This window comes from Dermacentor albipictus, chromosome 10 (genome assembly GCF_038994185.2).
Source record: "Dermacentor albipictus isolate Rhodes 1998 colony chromosome 10, USDA_Dalb.pri_finalv2, whole genome shotgun sequence".
NCBI lineage: Eukaryota > Metazoa > Arthropoda > Arachnida > Ixodida > Ixodidae > Dermacentor > Dermacentor albipictus.
This window is the reverse complement of record NC_091830.1, coordinates 34,603,299-34,625,357: the sequence shown is the minus strand read 5'-3', so window position 1 is coordinate 34,625,357 and position 22,059 is coordinate 34,603,299. Positions and strand designations below refer to the sequence as shown.

General features: G+C 43.3%; 2 protein-coding genes across 7 annotated transcripts in view; both read left to right on the top strand.

Annotated features, from left to right (window-relative positions):
- LOC139050387 (uncharacterized) overlaps window positions 1–7,621 on the top strand; it is a 71,571-nt gene extending 63,950 nt beyond the window's left edge. For both annotated transcript variants that reach the window (XM_070526658.1, XM_070526657.1), the window contains exon 10: window positions 4,898–7,621. In XM_070526658.1, coding sequence (XP_070382759.1) covers window positions 4,898–5,274 — 377 coding nt within the window. In that variant the 3' untranslated portion in view covers window positions 5,275–7,621. The remainder of the gene's footprint in view (window positions 1–4,897) is intronic.
- Window positions 7,622–14,494: 6,873 nt separating this feature from the next.
- The window catches only part of LOC139050388 (uncharacterized), a 29,187-nt gene continuing 21,622 nt past the window's right edge, over window positions 14,495–22,059 (top strand). For 4 of the 5 annotated variants that reach the window (XM_070526667.1, XM_070526665.1, XM_070526666.1 and 1 more), the window contains exons 1-3: window positions 14,495–14,656; window positions 15,800–15,932; window positions 21,065–21,226. In XM_070526667.1, the coding sequence (XP_070382768.1) occupies window positions 15,888–15,932; window positions 21,065–21,226 (207 nt within the window). In that variant the 5' untranslated portion in view covers window positions 14,495–14,656; window positions 15,800–15,887. The remainder of the gene's footprint in view (window positions 14,657–15,799; window positions 15,933–21,064; window positions 21,227–22,059) is intronic. The other variant, XM_070526664.1, reaches the window with a different exon arrangement.

Here is a 22,059-nt window from a genome sequence, read left to right as displayed (position 1 = left end):
ACTTTAGAAATCCCACAGACGTCATTGACCTCAATCCCGCACTACTATGCGGAATGATGACTGTTTTACATTTATAGGTCAGTTCCATTTTCATTCAACGAAAACCCCAAGAGAATAAATATTCTTCGCAAATGCAGAGCCACGGTGCTAATCACGACCAAATTCTACACCAAGTAAGCGAATTTGCGTTGTTGCCAGAGAGTCTCCTTATTAGGCTTGGTGGAAGTTTATTCGTTGCACCTGGACTACATTGCTATCCCTGGCCCTCAGCGTTTCCTTACGCCAGTCTCGGGCGACGCCCCAAGCCCTATAATGTAGTAGCCTTGACGAAGCAACGTGCTCAAGATCTCAAGGATGGAAACTCAAAGTTCTCTCTCTACTCTATACCATCGCTGCCATGTTTAGTATATGAAATAAATATGCAAGGAGAAGGGAAGCAAAGTCAGAGACGGCGCAAAATTAGGTGCTATGACGCACTTGCGACCACTGAAGTTGGTGTCAGCTCGTCCAACACATTTTTTTGAAGGCTGCTGCCTTCGAGCTGCAGTGAACCTATTGTCACGTGGTAGTGACGGTGAAGAAAGCAAAACGGTGAATAGCGAAACGTTTTATTGGGAGAACTTGTGCCCACAAAAGCAAGTTACACTCGAAGAACAGCAGTAGCGGCCAACGCGGTCGGCGGTCGTCGAAATCTGATCAGCGGGTCAAGCGTATCAGCGTTTATAAATAATTCGTCGAATGTTCCAGAGTAATCGCTGCGACCCGCGTGTCTTCCACAAACTTCTACGCTATTCGCGTCGCACATACATTCAATCAGATTGCACAAGGTTAGGTGACAGGGAATGGATGGAACCATGGGTAACACTGCAGAAACTTCCGATACATGCAGGCGCGTCCTGCGCAGTGTGATTACATTTGTAAGGTGATGAAACGTGGTCGCCCGATAAAGATAAACAAGTACACGAGTCAATATAATGAATGATCAGTCGCTGCGCTCGCTGCTTGGCTCTTTTTCCACACCCAAAATTAAAAGTACGGTTGCTTGCCGTAGAGGCCACATTCCACTGAAAGCGGGAAGAAAGAACTGAATGGCATCCTTGTATGCACGTTAATGGCTTCGCATTATCGCCTGGGCAACGCGGGAAGCACTGCCACCAAAACCTAACATTTAACAAAAATTGGCGGGACTTGCAAACAATCAAAAGCATTGTTGCGATTGTTTCTTCTATATTTGTAGTGTTCTGGTAAGTGTTCTGAAAATGTAGCACATCTTGACTATTTCTCAGGAACTGTTGTAATATGCTAGTTGACAAGTGCATAACATACGGAAATAGGGGCGGAAAACACGGTAATCCTAATTACAGAAGCTAGACGTAGATCACCTGTCTTCGACGTCCTTGTTAGCCTGCTAGAAGCACCACCATTACGAAAATTCAGACGAAAGGTTAATAGCTTTTCTTAGGAGAATTCAGTAAACTGTACAGTAATGAAGCAAAACACATTTTACAAGTCACTGGTGCACTGTCTCAACGAAACGTGCGTGCATGCTTACATTTAGTTCAACTATGACGTTACGCCAGGTGGCAAACGAAGCGCAAAAGAAAAACTTCCATTGAATAAAAGAATACATGTAGCGGTGAAGACGCTGCTGTTGGACAATAGGAGCCAACACCTCAACGCCGTAGAGTGCATATGAACGATGAAAAAACGCGCAACAGAGGAATTGAATCTATTTATTTTTAAAGGGGCCCTGAACAACATCTTAGTGCAGTGTAGGACGCAGTCATAATAGGCTATTTCAGAAATACTTTGTCACAAAAAGTGCTTCAGTGCGTTCAGCAGAAGCGGAGTTATTGGCAATCATGATGCTTCTGCCATGCCTCCGCTCCTTCGATGCCTTCAACTGCGAAGGCTACGGCAGAGCGGGGTGTGCACACAAGGCTTCGCCTTCTGAACGTCACCGATGTTCACGTAGACGCCAGTAGTCCCGATTTCGGAGCCTACGACGCACCAGAAAGCAAGCCAAGCGCTGTTCTCCTCATCGAGTACGCTCGGCCGGTGGACTTGTCGTGGCACCCCGCCAGTGCCACTGTGTTTACGCTATGGGGCACACCACTGCTACGTGCATCTGCAGTGCGCAGGCGCATCGTTTTCTTTGTGCACGAAAGGGCTTGGATGCGTGCTCGCGCTCACGTGCTCCAGTCTGACCGTGTTACATGCTGCGGACAGGCTGGACAGGACAGGCTGGTCCTGCACAAGGTTTACCTATGGAGAGTAGCCACATCCAACTTGCGCATTTTGAAGCGCTGTAACTAGACTATTACGGAACGAAGTCTGCCAAGGGAGCTAGTCGGGAGGTTCCAGCAGTGAGCGCGAAATGGCAACCGTGCGTCTTGTCTGACCTAAAGTTTCGCTTGATTTCCATACTTCTTCAGTGTTCAGAACTAATCCAAAATTAAGGACACTCTACCGCTACGACGCCGAAAAGCAGTAAAGACTCAGCCTTGCGCGGGCACATGATAGTTTGCTTCTTCCGGAAGTGCCTAATTGATTTTGAAGTTACAAATCAGATTTTCACTTACTTTAGCCTGTTCATAAATATTTGTTAAAAAGTACACGTAGTAACAGTCGGTAGAAGCACACTCATCCAAACACCCTTCTTTATTGGTTTCTTTTATTCGTTAATAACAGCTGCGTATCGCAGTCTTCTATATCAATAAAACGTCCCGGAAAGAGTTTGAGAGAAGGGTGGGAGATGGTGACCTGGTGCTCCGCTTGCGTGCTTGGGTGGCAAACTACGAAAATTGGCCCATGTGTTCGCAACAGCGTATGTTAACCGTGATCTAAGCTTACCAGCAAGCCTTATCGGTGGTTCACAATCCCTTTATTGATCATTTTCAATAAGAATTCGCACTGGGAGGGTCGCCCAACTTGGACGAAGCGTCGCAATAATGGCTCTTCGCGAAGGTAAGTCTGGCACAGTATCGATAGTGGTCTTCCTGAATCAAAACACAGTTATAGTTCGCGAAGGTAACTAATGTTATCAAGCAATTTTCTTAGGACATAGGATATAGTGCATTCATGAACACAGGAACATGCGTTGCTTCAAGACTCGTCTGTGCTTACGCATTTTACACTTTGAAATAAAACACGCCGAATAATGAAAAATGACACTTCCGGTGCATCGCACTGCGATTGTGACACTGCTGATAACGTTTGAAAGGACGCGTTTTGAAAGGGCGCTTACTGTACTCCAAACAGATACGTCATCAATATTCCTGGAATCTTACGAAACGGACATTGCAGTGGTAATGCTGGTAATTGATAGGCCGCTTGGGAGTTTCCTTTCGCTGTGCATATATACCTTGCCCATTATGTCTATTTTCGTAGGTACTGAGACAGGACTGTAATAAAGACACAAGTTTGGTCTCCTTTCACTACGGCTAGAATAATTAGAACACTGCGTTAGAAAGCACCCTGCTATTATATGTATCGAAAATATAATCGTGACGCTTAACTACTTCTGCCAGATGCAACATCGTTGTGAAGTTAAAACTATGATAGACACAGGACCGAAACGAATTCAACGAGACAAAGCAGCAATATTTTGAATTCACAATTCGATGGAAACATTTAGTCTCAGTTGGGCTCTAGTGCTGGCGCAGGGCCAGCCACAATTACTCCCATCGCTACGACGGGCCTGTGTTTTTCATCCCACGTGCCTTTTATTTTGGGCTTCATTCTTTTTTTTTCATTGCTACGCAAACTTTTTGAGGCTGCGGTTAAGTAGACACAAGGGCCTTGAGCTTAAAAATACACTGACAGTTTTGTGACCGCCAACACTAGACAGCGGGCTGCTAAGTCCAGGCAGCTCACTTGGCAGAGCGACTGACGCACTCCTGTAGTTAGTAGGTTTAGGTAATGCGCACTGTGATTGTGTTCACATTTCTTCTGCCACAAGCTCTCCCACTAGAAGAGACGATGCATTTGAATGAGATCCCATTCTTTTCAGTATCCAGGTACCACTCTGTAGCGGTGACTGCAGGCGTCATGCTAGTGCGATTATAGAGCGCCTCTGATACACGAATAAAAACCATGTTTCTCATTAAAATCGCTAAAGACTTACGCTTATGTTGCTATCGGTAAACTGCGATCAGAATCCTAAGGTTTGTACCCGCTTTGGTGGTTTAGTGGATGGGTTACTGCGCTACTAAGGAAGATTCCATGGCATCTAATCCCGGCATTTCCATTAGGGCGAAATGAAAAGCGCCCATGTCCAGCCCATTCGGGGCACGTTAAAGACCTCCAGGTGGTCAGGATCTATCCGGATCTATAAACAGATTGTGCTGTCGGCACGCAAAACTCCCAGAATTCCATTCAGTGCATGGTTTGTGATATTTGTGCTTGTGACAATAAATATTCTGTTGGCTTTGTCTGCTACTGTTCATTTGCATTCATTAGCCTAAATTCTGAAGCAATTCATTATTTTTCTAAACACACACAGCAATTTTCCACTGCCCAAAAGCATATTCGCTGGGAATAGCATTTATAAATGTAATATTTTGGTTAAAATGGACAATATTTTAATCCAAAGGCCGTTTTCAGCAGAAATGCTCAAGTTTTGGCAAATGATTGTAGTAACGATCTTGACCATGCTTACTGAACTGCCATCGGCTTTAGCACCAAAGTTTCGCGTAGCAATTTTAGCAGGAAACTTCATAATGCAAACTGCGAGAGTGTGCCCGCCACTCCCCAGAGTGTTGTGCATGCATTCATTTGCACGTGTTCCCGTGCATTTGGTCAGAAAATAAATAACTCCACCAGTGCTAACCTTTACAATACGCTGATGACATCCAACGGTCATTGAACCCAGCACTGCTTAAAACTTCCAATGCAGACCAGCCATGCAGCAAACGACCTCCGTTGCATGGCTCTCGATGGGGCCAATGGGGTCGAAGGTCACAGGCAACCGGGTTCGACCAGCGCAGAGAACCAGTACGAACAGCCGGCTGCAGACCTTCCGATGTTGCCGGTTCTGGACGTATCGCTCGAAGAGTTGCTGGAGTGGCATCGCGCCGTAGAAGACTACTTAGCCAAGCTCGGCGTTTCCGACGACAAGGAGAAGTTTCAATATTTAAGATTGTTCTTGTCTCCCGGTGTGTTGAACGAACTAGGCGATATATTTACATTACCTCCACCAACACTCTCGTACGAGTGTGTTCTTATCGCTCTATTCAAGAAGAGCAAAGCAGCGAGGGAAGGCCTTCAGGATGAGTTTCTTGTGGATGAATATTTTCAGGGACTGCCTCGCCAACTTAAAATGAAGATTTCCCGCTGTTGTGCGCTAATGAAATACTTTTTCTCAACCTCTATCTCGGATGAATCCAATTTAAGTGTTTTTAACGATAGGACACGGCTATTTGGAGATGCCGATGTGTATTTCTTGCTTGAAAGAATGGCTTCCCTAATAAACTTTCCTTCGAAGACACGTCAGTGTATCATGTGGAATAATTTTGTTCTTAGCTAAGTGGGCAGCACAGAAGCGGTGCGCTTCAATATTAGCGTTGATTCTTTTCTCAATTCAATATAATTCCTTATACTCGTTGTGCTCTTGACGCTTTAAGCAAGTACTATCTATCAAAAATGTTGAGTTTTCTATTTAAATGTGGTCGTAAGGTGCAACATCTCAGTCGGACTACGTATGTTTGTGGCTAACATGGATTACTACACCTCTGTTACAGCGCTCGTCGCAGACGCCTTGATGAAGTGTCTTCATGCATGTTGTGCCATCGTTTTCAGTATGAAGCTGTTTTTGTCGTATCTTGCTGCAACAGCTCTTGACAAGCTTTTCAAACGTAATTTCTCTAGCACCATCGCATGCAATTAGACAGCCATCGCGAGGATGAACGAAGGCAGTGCCCAAGGTATTCACGAGAAGAGTTAAGAGTCGTGTGTCAGCGCTTCATCTACTATCAGGTCCACTTGGTCCCAGTTTACTAATGTCATGCCGGACTTATAGATGTGTTCGCAAGTAAAAGTGCACACGAACAAGAAACGCACTCCTCGCCCGTTTCCTGGAACAAATTAATATCGGCTGATGAAGCAAATATTCTCACTAATTTTTCAGAGCCTTCAAAATGAGCCTTCTTCTTGGAGCTTGCAGCCAAACGACCATCTTTCATTGCTGGTTGTCTACTTAGCATCTGCAATTTTCGCGCTCTCTCTTAAATCTTTTAGTTAATCTCCGCAGTGGCTGGTAATAAACATGGGCTGAGGTTAGGTTGGCAGGCATAGAACTGACCCACATGAAAGCCGTATAACCATACTTGTTGGTCGAGCATTTGTTGACGCAAGAAATGTGGAATTCCCGTGTCCATTGCTCCCTAAAGCAGCTACGCAATGATAATGTGGCCTACATATTCCATGCACCGAATAATATAGCAAATGACCCCAGAAATTAGCCTTTATCAATTACTGCAACGTTTCCGCAGCGCGCTAAAATGCACAGGAAAGCATGAGTATTTATTGTGCCTTATCTCCCCCTAAATAGGCCTTCAAAAAAAAGAAAGCTTCCTGAAAATAAAATTGTATGTGCGTGAAGGAAGAGGGGAGCTGGAGCGCCGTATCGACAATTTGAAATCGGACCTGCAGTGTGGATTCCAACTCTGTTGTTTGGAATGCACGAAACGCCATGGCGCTCATCTGTATCATAAAATACGTTGAAACGTCTGTACTACCTGTTCAAGAACCAATGAACGAAATGCCGAGAAAAAATCACCGGGCTGTTAAAAGGATCGATTGCTCAATGCTCCTGATTGCCTCTCAAGAATGCTAAAACGCGCGTGACATCATTCACGAATCGCTTGGATATCTTCTGTTTACCCACAAAGTTTCCCACGAAGCGTTATTTGAAAAACTCTGTACTGTCACCATGATAAGCATGAATTTAGAAAGCCGTTATTACGCCTAGAACACGGTGGGGATGATGAAGGTGGAAGCCTACATGTTTGTTTCGATCTGACGAATGCTTTTTTGTTATTAGTTTCTGTACAAGTAAGAATTGTGCAATGTTTATGACAGTGGTCAATATAGGTCGAATACTAATCCCGGCGAGAAATCTTGTACTGCAGATGCCGCTAACGCGGGTGCTTGTTCTGATATGTCACCGGCCGGTAAGGTCTTGCACCGACAGAGTATGTCTACTGTTTTAGTCATGTTTGCGCAACGCATATCGCATTCTTGTTTTGTAGTCTGCGCTATTCAGCTGTGATTCCACTGATGTTTCTTGTGTTATATTATAAAAGAAGGAGTTTTATAGTGTTGAAAAGGAGCCTGTACCTCTAGTCGCAATCGTTTGATCCGGGTTTATCAGTGTCCATAATAGGTAATCATAATTTTCGAAATATTTTGGATGGAGAAGGAAATATTTGCTAGAAATTAGGACGTTCGGTAATTTCTCAAGAGGCTTCTTGCAAGAGCCGCCCGTGTCGTCTTTATGTGTCTTCCTGTTTTGTTTGTTTTACCTCCCGGCACAAAACATGTATTCTTGCAATCGTGTGTATTCGAAGTATCAAAAACACACTTTGAAGACCTTCCAATAAATATCACTTTACAACTTTTATTGTGTATATTCATTGTGCCTGACGCACCTAAATTTTCATCCTTGTTTCTCTGCTGATGTGCAATAGTGTCGGCTGCAACTAGTTTGAGATTGTCTCGTATGTTGCCGTTTTTCACTGAAGGTTTGAGACCCTGCATCACGAGACATTTGTTCAGGAAGATGCGTAAGATGATGCATCTCATCATAATTTTTGTAATTTCTTTCAAAAACTTAGTCAACTGTACCATCATGTAAAGCGCAGCCTAACTGCTGGGACTTTATTTTTGGGTTACAGAATACCAATTGACAACGTTTTCTCAGGGGGACTGCAGTTCGGCGAAATTTATTCCCTTAACCTGCAAATAAATACATCGAATTAGAGATATAATTGTACGTTAATGAGTATTAGAGCATTTTATTAAAAAGCGAATGAAACAATAGGTTTTTTAGGCGCCAGTAAGAGGAGCATGTCAAAACTGATGCAATTCTGCAAATTTATTTTGGACATGCCTCGCAAACTCACCAGCTGCATTTAAACCATTGCGATATGACACATCAAGAAGGCAGATAAAATTTTATTTAGAAAAATATTGTGAGTCCACTATGCGTGCAGCGAGAGAGAGACAGAGAGGGATAGAGAAATACAAAAGAGGAAAGGGAACTATATGCATGCAGATTTATTGTTATACTAAATTGCACCTGTTCTAACAATATATTACGGCACAGTCATACTTGTGCTATATCGGTCAGAGAATTTTCTAGCACTTCAACTTCCCATGAAGACACCTGCTATACTTTCATTTCCCTTCGGAAAGGCGAAACCAGGGGTGTTATTTCGGAGACTGCAATTTTACACCATGTTGTTGACTTCCACCATGCTTACTTTTCAAGTAAATCGCTTCGGACACTATCGCCCTTTCGGCCATAAGGTGCTCCCAAGATGGTGGATTGGACATTATGGCAGCAGTTCACGTTTCTAAATTTCACGCTAAGCGACCGGATTGGTGGAAACATTGCATCAGTTTTCGACTAGTTCATCGTCGCCATGGTCTCACGGAAGATAGGAAGACAGAAAGGGACATGTATAGAGGACAAGCAGACGTGCGTGCGTCAGGTTTTATACCCTACGATGCGAGAAAGAGGGTAATTGTTGAATAAAGAAGGAAAGAGTGAGGAACCATTAGTAGTGTCAACACGTGGAATGGCCACTCACCGCTACAATGGGCAGTCAAGGGCAGATGATTTCTTAAGTACAGTAACCTACGAGTTATGCTGTAAACCTTAGCGCATAGGATAATTATCGAAGAACATTTGTCTCCGAAATGGTCTACAATGTAGCCTGTATAACGCGGTCCGAAGAACGTCACGTTCGACGTTATAACAAACACTCAAAATGAACATGTGATTGGTTGCCTCTTCGCATTTGCGCGAGAAAGACATCGATGTGTCTAACAGTCCAATATCGAATGAGTGGGCTATTGTAAAAGCCTCTCGGAACCAAAGGCAGCAAAGCGATGTTGCATGAAAACAGGGGTAGTGAGGAAGAATTTGCAGTTTCAATGAAAATTCAGTGTGTGCAGACGACAGCTGTAAATACTAAGGGTAATTCAAGATGATTGCGCTTTGTTTCAGTAAGCAACCGAGGACCCCTCGGCGCGTCTGTTTTGGAGAATGGTGAGACGGTGTGGGTTCATTCATAAGCTCAGCGGGCAGAAACGTCAGCCAGGTGATTGCCTGCAATGTGACAGTGACCCAGCAGTCATATTGGAAGTGTTGTCATACCCATTAGAGTGGCTTAAGGAACAATTTATCTTGTCAGAGTTACCAATTGCTCATAGGTTCTCCTTCATAGGCCTACTGCTCAATCTGAAGGGCGGTCTTGAATTAATAAATAGCTACTTGTCTTTGAGGTTGATGTCATTTCCCTGCCTGTAGGATTTGCTCCGCCATATCGGTTATGCAGAATCCCGTAAGGGGGAGGAAATGTCATGAAAGGGAAAATTCAGCACTTCAGCAGCAGACGAAATGGATATGTCCACTAGATGGAATAATGCAGAATACCCTCTCAGGTGTTTTCCATCGATTGAAACGACCTTCATTCATGTTCGACAATGGCAGGACAACAAAGCGACCGGAATTTTACTATCTTATAAGAACAATCCATGGTAGAAATAATGGATCCAGGATATTTCCATGGCCGGAACAAAGAGTTATCGGTTTTTGCTCTTTTTCTTGGCTTATTCTTTGTGTATATATAAAGGAAGTTGTCATTTAGTGCGATATGTGTAGAGTGGTCATCATTATCAAGGGAAAGAGAAAGAAAGAGTAGAGAAAACTATTGACTTCATGTATGGAAAGCTCGAAACTTCCTAATCATTGCGTGTGGTGTGCGCATGCAGACTTGCAGAGACGTGCGTTTCTTTATCCAAATTTCTAAATAGTATAAGGCCGTAGCGTTAAGGGCCGCGTGTAGCAGAAAATTTGGCATGGGTGTTGGCCTCTACGAGGCTGTCCGTGAGCGCAAATTCCCGCATATATTTGGGTATATGTATATGCCACGCCTTGCTATTATACAGGCGGTATATAGAGGTTATATTGCCACACCTTCCTATCCCTAAAGTTCCTCATACTTTGTCTTACATTTTTGACGAAGTTATTTCTGGGAATTTTGTGAATGACAGCTCGCGAACAAACGTCATGCAATAAAACACCAACGGCTCATGCCTTTTATGTTAAATCTTCTCTGGCTTAAATACAGAAGTGCGAATCAACGGCAACCTGAAAATGATGTTATATTTCGGAGGGTGGGTGTGCACAATCTAGGGGCATGACCTGCTCAAGGGGCCGCATTTCTACCAGAAAGCTCGCCTTTGTGCAAAGCGTTCGTCGCCAGCGTTTCTCGATAAACGTTGCGGTTACGTAAGCTGCAGTTGCTGGGAAGCGTGAGAAGTCAGGAATTTTTTTAATGGTTTGGCTCATACAGGCGAAGCTTAAACGCCCTTCTGTTCTTCTGCTCATTCGCACTCAGTACTAACCTAGACATCGCACAGAAAGCGTCTTTTTTTAAGTTTGCATCATTAAGGAAAACACTTCCAATCATTGTTTGCCTTGTTTTCAGTCAATAGAAGCCAAAACGCAAAATTACGGTCGAATAGAAATCGCTTCTGCTATGGCGAAGTGGCGTACCACATTGTTCTGATTTTTGCTCCTGCACGTGTCATATAGGCAAAAAGTACTTCTCAAACCAACGCAAATAAAAAAAAATTCTTTTTGCGCAATATTTCAGCAAGAATTTGACATAGGTGCACATTTGTGTACATTCCCAGTGTAGGTTACGGTGGCTATGTATGTTTTCGAAGTTCGTTCCTGTAACCTTTTTACTGCAGCCTTGTAGAGGAGCCTGCAGGCCCCTGTCAAGCTGCTGTTTGTTCGTGCAGCTTTTACCTTCAGGCTCCTCCCTCTTTCTATATGGGAAATAAACATTCTTCTTCTTCTTCTTCTTCTTCTTCTTCTTCTTCTTCTTCTTCTTCCTCTTCTTCTTCTTATTATTATTATTATTATTATTATTATTATTATTATTATTATTATTATTATTATATTAAATTTTCTTACTGAACATACTGCAGTAGAAACGCCACCTCTTCCAAGGAAAACGGCGTTTAACGCCGCAGCAGCCCGACACGTGGTTCTTTCGCATTTCTCGGGATATATTTCGTGGGACGCAGCTTATGTCGCTTTGAATACGAATACTTTCCTAGCCGCTTACCGAGTTACCACCACACCTTTCCTTGCCAAATATGTTTCTAACCCCTTTCGTCGAAAGAGTTTAGAATGCGGTTATGTTGGGGAATGAGTTTCCCGAAGAAAGCTCAGCCCCAAAAAATTAGGGACGATACGTGCAGCAGCGTATGTGCCCCTATGACCAATGGTTGCCGTAAGGTTTCCTATATGCATCTCTACAAATATTAATTGTATGAGCAAATTAACCCCATAATATTTCTGCCGACTGCATTCAGTCATGGTGTCGTCCATACAGGGGTCTGATTCTCTACATATTACGCCACACTTGCATGCCTGAAGGGTCAGAATAGAGCATTCTTGAGAATTTCCCGCGTGAACACCAGCGCGTGTAGACGCTTGGCGCGTTTACCGAATGCCGGCAGTTTTTCGAAGGCCGGCGCATTTCCTTCGCATGCTAACCAGTCACAATCTTTTTCAGCTGAGTGTAAATTCACGCAGGCAGAAAGCAGATTTGTACCACATGGTATGGGCCCGCCAGGCTAATAGTGCCTCAGACGCTATACAACAGCCAAAGTGGAAAGGATGGGAGGCAGCCCTGTCCTGCTCAACCCTCGAGGACCAGCAAGCCCTCGTGGTAAGAGCCAGGGCGGTGGCCTTAGCCAACGGAATTCCGGAATAAGAATCCGACCACCCTTGTCCTAGCTCCACTCCCTTTTCCTGTTAATAAAGACAGTTTCATCATCATCCGTCGGCCTCACCTCGTCCACAGTCAGTGTGCAACGCGTGCCACATAGGTGGCGGTGCTCTTGATCACGCCAGCGTTGCCAGACGGTTCGTAGCTAACGGGCCGCTCTTATTCCTCTCCAGCAGGGGTCGTCTTACGCGCTGTGTCACGCCAAGATGTCGCACACGTGTGTAATTTGAACAGGGTGCAAGAAGTACACGCACAACGCTAAACATTGCTATCATGGTCAGTAAATCGCCCTTCGGGTGATACGACTGGTTTTATATATATATATATATATCTATATATATATATATATATATATATATATATATATATATATATATATATATATATATATATATATATATATATATATATATATATATATAAATAGATCAACCACATTATCCGACTGTAGGATCCGAATGAAAGACTTGTAGCGCAAGGAGCCCGATACTGTAACCATTAGGCCACGGAAGCTTCCACCAACAACAGCGCGCCTCGTAATCAGAGAGTAGTTTTAGGACAAAACACCACAGAAGTTTTCTTTACCATCCATTACCCCTCACGATCCGCATAATGCGGGCAGATCCCTAAGATTGTGCAGTCGAAAAATTTATGCCGCTACCGAACAAATTACAGGCAAAAATGTGTACACATTCCCAGGATATTCGAGTAAGAAAATTGGCCGTTCGACGCCACACCTACTTCCCTCACTCGACGGGCGATGCGGTAGCGTGTCGTGTGCCTTGTATCCGCCCATATCCCACCCCAGACTTGCTCTGGAAGCCATCTTCTTTCATCAACTTCAACTGGAGTTATATTCGCTATCCAGCTTTATTAATAACACCGTCGTGCTTTATTTACACGTACAAAAAGACGCAGAGCGAATTTTTCGAAGTGCATCGAAAAATTACCCTGGCCATCTAAATCTTGCAGCGTGCGCCGATTCGATTCAATGCCTTCTAGCGAGATTGCACCCCATAAATTATGAAAAACTCAGACATCCGCGGGAGTGCTGGAGTATTGGTATAGTGAACAGTAGTAAAAAGGAAAATAAATTTCAGATTATTCCTTACAGCGAGTTTCATAAAATTGCTTGAGGTAGCTGTGGTGCAAGTGCCTACGGGGGCTGCAAGCCGGGCACCTTGGTCAGGATGGGAATTATGGGTAGCACATGGATTTGGTTAAATTTCCCCCTTCTGCATTTACATGACTTCGTGACCTTGAAAAGCAGTCATTTTTAACAAAGTACTGCGTTATGAGTAATTCGATAAATATTATCAAAATTGTCTGACATCAAGAGTGGACCACAAGACCCCTGCCACAGAAGCCCGATAATGAAAGCTTTACGCCAAAGACGCATGGACAAGTAGAACCACTCCAATTGACAGTGATTATCCGTGCTTGGACGGCATTATTAAAGTCTGCAATAAAACATTGTAATTTGCCTCGTAATTTCTTCCGATTTGTACCAGGTTTCAACGTCATAGATGAAACCACAAAAATATCTGAAGACCGAAGCACGAAGATCAGACAAATGGATGTACTACCCATCATTCCAGCGGTCAGTGAACATTCGCAACGTCAAGGATTCCCCTAATAGTTATTGCAGAAATGGTAAGCATTCTTAGCGTATTCATGAGTGAAAAAAAAATTCATATTCTACAAATTCTTCTCTTGGTGCTTGAACGATCTCAGGCTCAGTATTTTACTCTACTGATTGTAGCATGAAACGTTATACAATGAAATGCAAGCAAGAGAAAGCAAGGACAGGAAAGGCAGGTAGGTCAACCAGAAGAGCACCCGGTTTGCTGCCCTACACTGGGAGTCGGGGAAAGAGGAATAGAAAGAGGAAAAAAGGGAGAGAGCAAGCATTGAATGCGTGTGGGAGGGATACTATACACAGGGACACTATAAACGGGCTCCTAAGCAGGTGCACTTCAAGTATTGCACTAGTGCACGGATCTGTCTTCGTGCCAGTGACGGGTGTGGCCACGGTCCGACTACCTTTGACTCGGTGAATGGTCTTGAGCCTAGTCGGTGCAAATTCGCCCGCAGAGAGTGGCATTGTACATCGTAGCGAGCTTAAATAACATTGGACATGGTTTGTCAATGAATGCAGAACAAATGGAAGAAAACTTCGCATGTACCGGTGACTCTTCAGGGGGCCAACAATCCTAGTGCCAGATTTTTGTCTTGCATGTAAGTCCATAGTTTATACGGACTTTCTTTTATTTTCTTGTCTAGAGTAGTAAACGTAACTGTTTCTAAAGCCGATGGCATCGACTAACCATGCAGCGGTCTCCGGCCTTTCCTGTTTGCGCACTACTGCTGGAAATGCTGTGGTAAGCTGGCCTTATCGAAACGTGTTCCTATGACAACAATCTCGTCCGCCGATAGAAAGTTCTCGGTGGCGAATACTGTTCGGGGTGCGTTCCGCTTCGCTTGCTCTCGTCAACCAGGCAGGAATGGCGGTCATGGCTTCTCGAAACACAACCCCCGTGGCGTAGACCAGCGAACGTAAGGTAATTCAACAGGTGAGGGCAGGCCTGCTTGGTGGAATATTTCGGCACCTTTCAGAAAAGGTAAGCGATTCTTTTGAAGAAATTAGGGTGTTGTGGAACGCGGTACTTGTTGATGAATATATGGCTGGCCCATCATGTGGGAATGCAATCTGAAAGGCTGGCCAGGTACAGCCTGGCGATAAATCTCGCTTGTTATTACAGCATATCACGCAATACTAATTGGGGGATATTGCTCATGCGGAGTTATTCAGGAATGTTTTTTTTGCGTACCCACAGCCCATATAACAAATGCGAGGAAGTTTAGGTTAAGGTGACCATGATAGCTCACAGTGGTACGATACATTCACTGGTGGTGTTTGTGGTGGTGGTGGTGGTGGTGCAGCAGGCGGAGCTAGCACGACATAAACCCGGCAAATTCTCTGCCTGAGCGTCCTACGAGTTGAGATCGACGGTGTGTCAACAAGTGTCAATGAGCCCCGTGTCTCAGAGGGAGGCAATCAGCAGTTATTGCTATCGATTCCCGACTACCGCGGGCCCTCTGGGGTCTCACGGCAATCTGTAACGGTAATATGTAACAACTGAAAAATAGGCAATAATTTTGCAACGCGTTCACGAATTCCGCATTTTAAGGTCTGGGCTACCAACCGCGTAGTACCTACACTTCCCGTTCAGCACTAAGCAATGATGTTTCGCTTTGGCTTTCCTACCCCCATGCTTGCAGGGTGGATGCGCACTTCACCCTGAAAGTATTCTTTCGTTCCTTTTCTTCGTTTTCCGTCTCTCAACCACTGATCAACAAGCTAACAATAAATGGTTCGTTTTGTTTAATGGAGATGGCCACTTACGGGGTATAATCAATAACTCGGCCGTTATTAATCAGCAACATTTAGAATATAAAATGAATTCATCTTTGTGTACATACTTCTTTCCGGATATTGTTCAAACGTATTACTCAATATTTTTCTGATGCGGTAGGCAAATAAAATTCAAACCCTCCAGGAAATTTCAAATCATGATATCTTCAGCTGACGTTGGTACTAAACCTCGAAAGGAAGTATTCATACTTCATATTTTCCTTCACCAACGTGCGTAAGCGTTGACTACACTAACACAAAACAGCGTTTTCAACATAATATGACTTCAAGGCAAGATGAGTTGGCGAGTGGAGTACTTATAAGAACTTCATCACGTTGTTGCGTCCAGGGTGGCATTCATGGCATGTAATCCACCAAGGCGAGTCTAACTATCCCGGTGAAGAACGAATCGGATCCTCCGACTATTCGACCAAGTCATGGGGTTAAGTTCGTCGCATGCGACTCAGCAGCTCCAAATGCAGGTATGTATAAGTCTATGCAGCGAGGTGTAAGTTTGCGCAAGTTCGCAATTCAGCATAATGTGGTTTTCGCAAGGTCGTCTAAGCAATCAAACGAAGTGATTGCCCCGTTGGTTCGACAAACTTAATGCGACAACGCCGAAAGACACCGGACGTAAGAACGCGCAAATGACGTCATGATGAAATCCCGTTTATCTTTGCTCCGCTGCTGCTGTAGTAGTTGGCTATATATTGCTACCTTTCACTGCGCTGTTTTTTATAGAACAAGCGACACGAGAAAAGAAAAGTACACAAATGTGTGTACCCGGTATTTGCTGACAATACAGGGACACGTAGAAAGACGTATACGCTTGAATCGTTCCTGCATGGTCCAACAATACGTGTTTCTGGAGCGAATCTTTCGGCAAGTGTACTTGCCTTAGGTGGACCAGTAACATATTCTTCTTCACAGACTTGCCGTATCACCCAAACGAAATAGCAATCAAGAAACTATTCTATTTAGAGCGCGCCCCGTGATAGTGATAGTGATTCTACCCGTGAGACCAAACTGCTCGCTTATGAGGTTCTTATCCGCACAATCCTAGAACATGCGAACATCGTCTGGTGTCCGTTTCTGCAAAAAGATATAATCTTGCTTGAGTCGCTGCAAAAAAAAAAAGAAAACGCGGTTCGCCTTATCTGCAACGAGTATCGGCAGCTCGACTCCTGCACGGAACTGCTTTCACGGGCTGGCCTGGCCACTTTACTGAGCCGCGCAACCAACCATAGACTGAAGTTTCTACATATATTAGTTCCTAATATGCTGAAGATAAATCCTGCCACTTGCGTCAATTTTATTCATTCCAGGGAAACACCACACAAACATGAATTTAGCTTGAAGAACACTCTTATATTAACAAGGTATTTCATTATTATCTTTAAACTTAGCTGTGCGCTATTGCAACCGTTGAATAGCCTTATGAAATCGCCGGACATGCTGGAAAGATTTGTTCAGCTCAGGGGAGTCGGTGCTGTCTACACGCCAAACGACATGCCCTCTCTAAATTCGCCTTCACGGCCATTTTGTTCTTCCCTTTCTTCATCTTAAACAAATAAAAAAGCTTCTTTAATCTGTCTTCGTTTTACATCTACTTTGTAAAAGAAAAATTCTCATGTGCACGCCAAAACAAGTGCTTGTAATTTGTTTTTCTTTAATGCCTCATTGTACATTTGTTCTTCACTGTATAGTATATATGTATGAACTGAATTGCATAGCTCTCGCATGTGAGTGCACTACGGTAACAATCCCGAAGTGCGATTGACAGTATGTGCTAAATAAATCAAATAAATAAATGATATCTCTCTCCCATCAGCAAAAGGTGAGATAAGAACACGTAATCTGCTGATTGACGTAGAAACGTCTTAAAGGGGGGCGGTGGTGACATACCGGTGATATGTTTAATAGGGTGGAATAGATAGCTTCTCGGCTTTAAGAACTTGTGTGACGCACGTACAATTCTGCTGAACAGCAGAGAAAGTTCGAATTTTTCTAAAGTTAGGAGCTGTGGTAAAGACCCTGGAGGCACATAGCGATAGACACACATTGGTGGAAGAACCTGGGGCTGAGTATTACAAAATACTGACAACCGCAAAAGGGACACACGGACACTCGAACCACTAATTTCAAGTCGGTTATATCAAGCAGACCCATATGTATATATCCCCAGCTGGTATGTGTCATCTAATTGCACACAATTTTTCGGATAAGGAACTTGCTTATGAGAAAGAGCGAATTCAGACTGACACATACGTACCAATAAAATATGAACAAGAAAACGTAGCCCAGTAAAACAACTAAACTCAGAAATCACGCCTCTGTAACGAAAAGTACTCCCAACGTACACAATAAATCGATTGGAATCGCGTCCGCTAGGACTTTGTTCCAGTAACTAATTCATCCAGTTTGCGAAATACATTAGTTCAGTTTTCTGCGTTAAGGGTAACCTACGTTCTTGTTTCTTCATTATAATATTTGTTTCTATGTTCAGCTATTTTTACCCTTAGTATATCTGCTTAGGTGTTTTCAGTCTGCTTGATTCCGTCGGTAATGTGCCCAATAAAAGAGGGTAATAATAAATCAAATAAATAAAATAAAGATACTATGTAATAGTAAAATGTAAAGTTAAATATAACAAGGAACAGCACAAAAGGCAGAACTCACCGAGGTACGCTATTCAAACCCCAAGGCCACTAAATGTCATAATATCTCTTTAAGGCTAGTTCCTATTACCAACTGGTGCATTAGGAGCATTAAAACACAATTGTTTTTTTAAATAACCCCGGTTAGATGTTGAAGGCAACATCTCCAAGTAAATGGACAAATGAACCCTTTTGCGATTGACATAGAAGCTGTTTTTATTAGCCCAAATAATTAGATGGCCACATAACATTGCTTGGTACGTTGGCTAGGTGACGCTGCGTCATCTTTATCGCTTTTAATCCACAATAATGTAGAGTTCTACTTGTAGCATGCCTTTTCTCTTCTGTGACAACACAACGACCCAGGCTGAATTGTTAGGAATTTTCTCAAAATATTATGACAGTACGGCGTTTTGACCACTTTAACACACATCCGCATGTTTGAGATACTAAATTGGGGTTGGGTATTTTACGTAATTTCAGCTGAGCTAATTTTCAACTATACTAAAAGCAGGCTACCAAAAAGGGTACTTTGGAACCGAATAGGATAATTATGGCAGCCGCATCCCCCTAAAAAAAAACACTCGCCAGAGTATTTGATGTTCCGTAACAACACTGTTTGTTTAGTCACTCCAGACCTGTTCAACTGCAGTTGGCATCCGCAGTTTTTGTCATTCCCGGCTCGATCTAACCGCGAGACTAGTTTTAAACGTCTTTCGTATATAACAGAAATATTTTTGTGCACTTTCTAAGCCACTTCGTCATCTACCTTGCAATGCGCGTAGGCTCCCAACATGCGGATGCTCCTAAAGCACTTCGTGATATGTGATTTGTAAATTGCCAAGCTAACCATGCAGGGATGCAATGCTCACGTAGTATTCCTCCAAAATGAAAAGTTCCACCGCAATCCATCTTTCAAAGTGAAGCTGGCGTCTCCTACTGGCATGTAGTTCCGTGCACATCTACTATAGGCAAATCCAGCATTCTCTTCTTTAGGTGCCAAAGGTCAGCATTTCAGGAGCTATTTGGTACTGCTCTACTAAAGTATCTCAGTGTATCAGACACGGAGAGAAACATACATTCACAGTGCTGTCACGTGAGGCGTATGAACGTTATATTTTGGTACGTGGATGATACGCGCCTCGAAACTTTGGTTTTTCACGCGCGGCGGCACTATTTCTGACCTTTATATTTCACTAAATATTAGCAACTGGCGAAGAGACGTTCAGTGCACTGAAACTGTGATCATAGTTATGGCCAACGTTTTACTGCGTCTTTTACTCAATCCATACCGTGAGGCACATCATATATATAATGGAAGAAATGTTCAGTGCTACTTTTTTACAGCCTTCAGATTATTGAAACTACTGGTATGTGATGCTCTAAAAGTGCAGATGCGGCGCCCATTGGGGATATTACTTAATACCCGTGGCCCCTAAACCACTCAGCGCATACGTTTTCTCGCGTCGTCGGATTTCAGCACAGTGAAGGAGAAAATGGCGACCCTGCCAAGGTGCAAGTATGCCAATTTTGCCAAAGAAACGTTAAGCAAACCAACATGCCACGTTGCATTTCCATTTGACACTAACTTGAGAAGGCGATAACAAGTGAACGTCACGGCTCTTTCAAGAAACACAAATTCCAAATACTTACTTGAGCTGTCTATACTAAGTGTAGCTATACCCGGTAATATAAGTGTAGCTTAAGTATAAGCACTGTTTGTAGTAATCACTTTATCCTAAGTATAGACATCTTACAGTATGGATTCTTTCGCTGGCTCTTTCTGGAGGTTGCTGCTCAAAAGCTTTTATTACACTTGGGCCTTAGAATATTAGCATGTTTTCCCTAAGAGGTACTTGATGCATACCGTATGTCTTCTGTGACCGCACAACAATGCAGGCTAAATTCTTAGGAATTTCCACCAAAGCTAATCACAGCAAAGCTTTCACTACTTTCAAACAGTTCCGCATGTTTCAGTCCTTAAATCTGGGCTGCATAGTTTTCGTAATTTTAGCTGAGCTAATTCCGAAAAGCAATAAAATCAGGCTACCCTAATGGGTGCTTTGTGCCCGAACAGGATTATTACAGCAGGCACCTCCCACCCGAAAACCACATAGGATTGATTTCCCGAACTGTTACGGAGACGATGTGGAAAACATTCTTCTCCACTCAGCCACAATATTTGGTGTTTCGTAACGACATTGTTTTATTTGTATAGTCACTCCAGACCGTTTCCACTGCAGTTGGCATCCGCAGTTTTTGTCATTCTCGCTTTGATTTAACCGCAAGACGATTTTAAACGCCTCTCGTATACCACAAAAACACTTTTGTACACTTTCTATGCCACTTCATCTACCTTGGAATGCGCGTTGGCTCACAACATGCAGGCGCTCCCAAAGCACTTCGTGACATTGTTGAGCTTTGTAAATTGTCAAGCTAAGTTCACAGGGATGCAATGCTCATGAAGTATTCATCCTTAATGTAAAGTTCAACCGCAGTCCTTCACCTTTCAAAGTGCTGTCACGTGAGGCATGTGAATGTCTATTTCTTGTACATGTCTGATATGCGTGAGGGAACTTTCATTTCTTAAAAACACAGTGGCCATATTTCTTACTTTTGAATGCCTCGAAATAGTGACAACTGGCGAAAAGCCGTTGAGCCCCCTTAAACGGTGATTAGATTTGATATTCTTATTTCTTCAGTTTTGGCGTATTTTCTCTGTATGATCAAAAATTTTGCTACCGCTCCTTTACCCAGCGTCCCATAAGGCACATCAGATATTTTTTAATTAATGGAAGAAATCTGCAACACTTCCTTCTTTCAGCGTTAAGATCATTGAAACTGAGGGTATCGGCTGTTCCAAAAGTACAGATGCGGCGTTCATTGTCGATTTCACCTAATTCCAGTAGCCCCTCAACCACTCAACGCCTACGTTTTCTGGCGTCCTCTGGTTTCAGCACAGTGAAGGAGAAAATGGCGGCCCTGCCATGATGCAAGTATGCAAATTTTGCCAAAGAAACGTTAAGCAAAGCAACGTGCCACGTCACCGAGAAAATTGCGCCAAAGCTCCGAAGCCTTGCGTGTACTGCGATGAACAGATTCATCCCGTAGATATGCCGGTAAGTTGGAATGTGTCGTAATACGCTGTTGCCGTGCGAGGATACTTTCTCACCTCATTTGTTTTATTTCAACTTCGTAGGCCTGAAGACGCTACGCGAAAGCGGGCAGCGGGTATTTCCAGGGGACATATATTTATAACTAGAAACACAAATTACAAAAGTTTATACTAGGTAAACATAAACAAGATATACCCTGAAAATGAGAGGGCGCACTATTCGAGCCATTTTTTCTTTCCAGTAATTATTTATGCTTAATTTATGGTAGCTCATTATCTGCTATAAAATACTACCACCTAGAATATAGCCCGAAGTATTTGGTGGTCATTGCAGGACAAGAGAGTCTCAGATGCGGTGATATTGAGTGTACTATTCAGGGGAACAATGATGGTGTGCTTGTATGCAACAGCTGGTAGATTAATATGACAGTAGCTTGTTCCAGCTACGAACATTCGTGCATTACAAGCTCGTATTTTGCGTGCTAATAAGCTTTCAAACTTTCCAGCGAAACAAAGGGCATTCAGTGGCGATTTTCAGAAAAGCGTTTAGGTATATGCGGTATGCAAGGACGATTAAATTCGGAAGTTTCTACCGAGCACGTTTATGCCGATCCTATGCTTCACTGACTCATTTTCTATCTCCAACTACGAAAAACTTCGACCTAATGTGGCAGAATTTTCACTATGCAGCTGTTGGTCGACTTAGACTGCCTGACAATTATAAGCCTACTACTATTACTATACAGATTTGAAGAATAATTTGTAAGGCTTTCCGAAGGCTTTAACCGTCCATTTGTTTTTAATTGTCGAAACAGAGCTTTATTGTTAAAGTTCAAG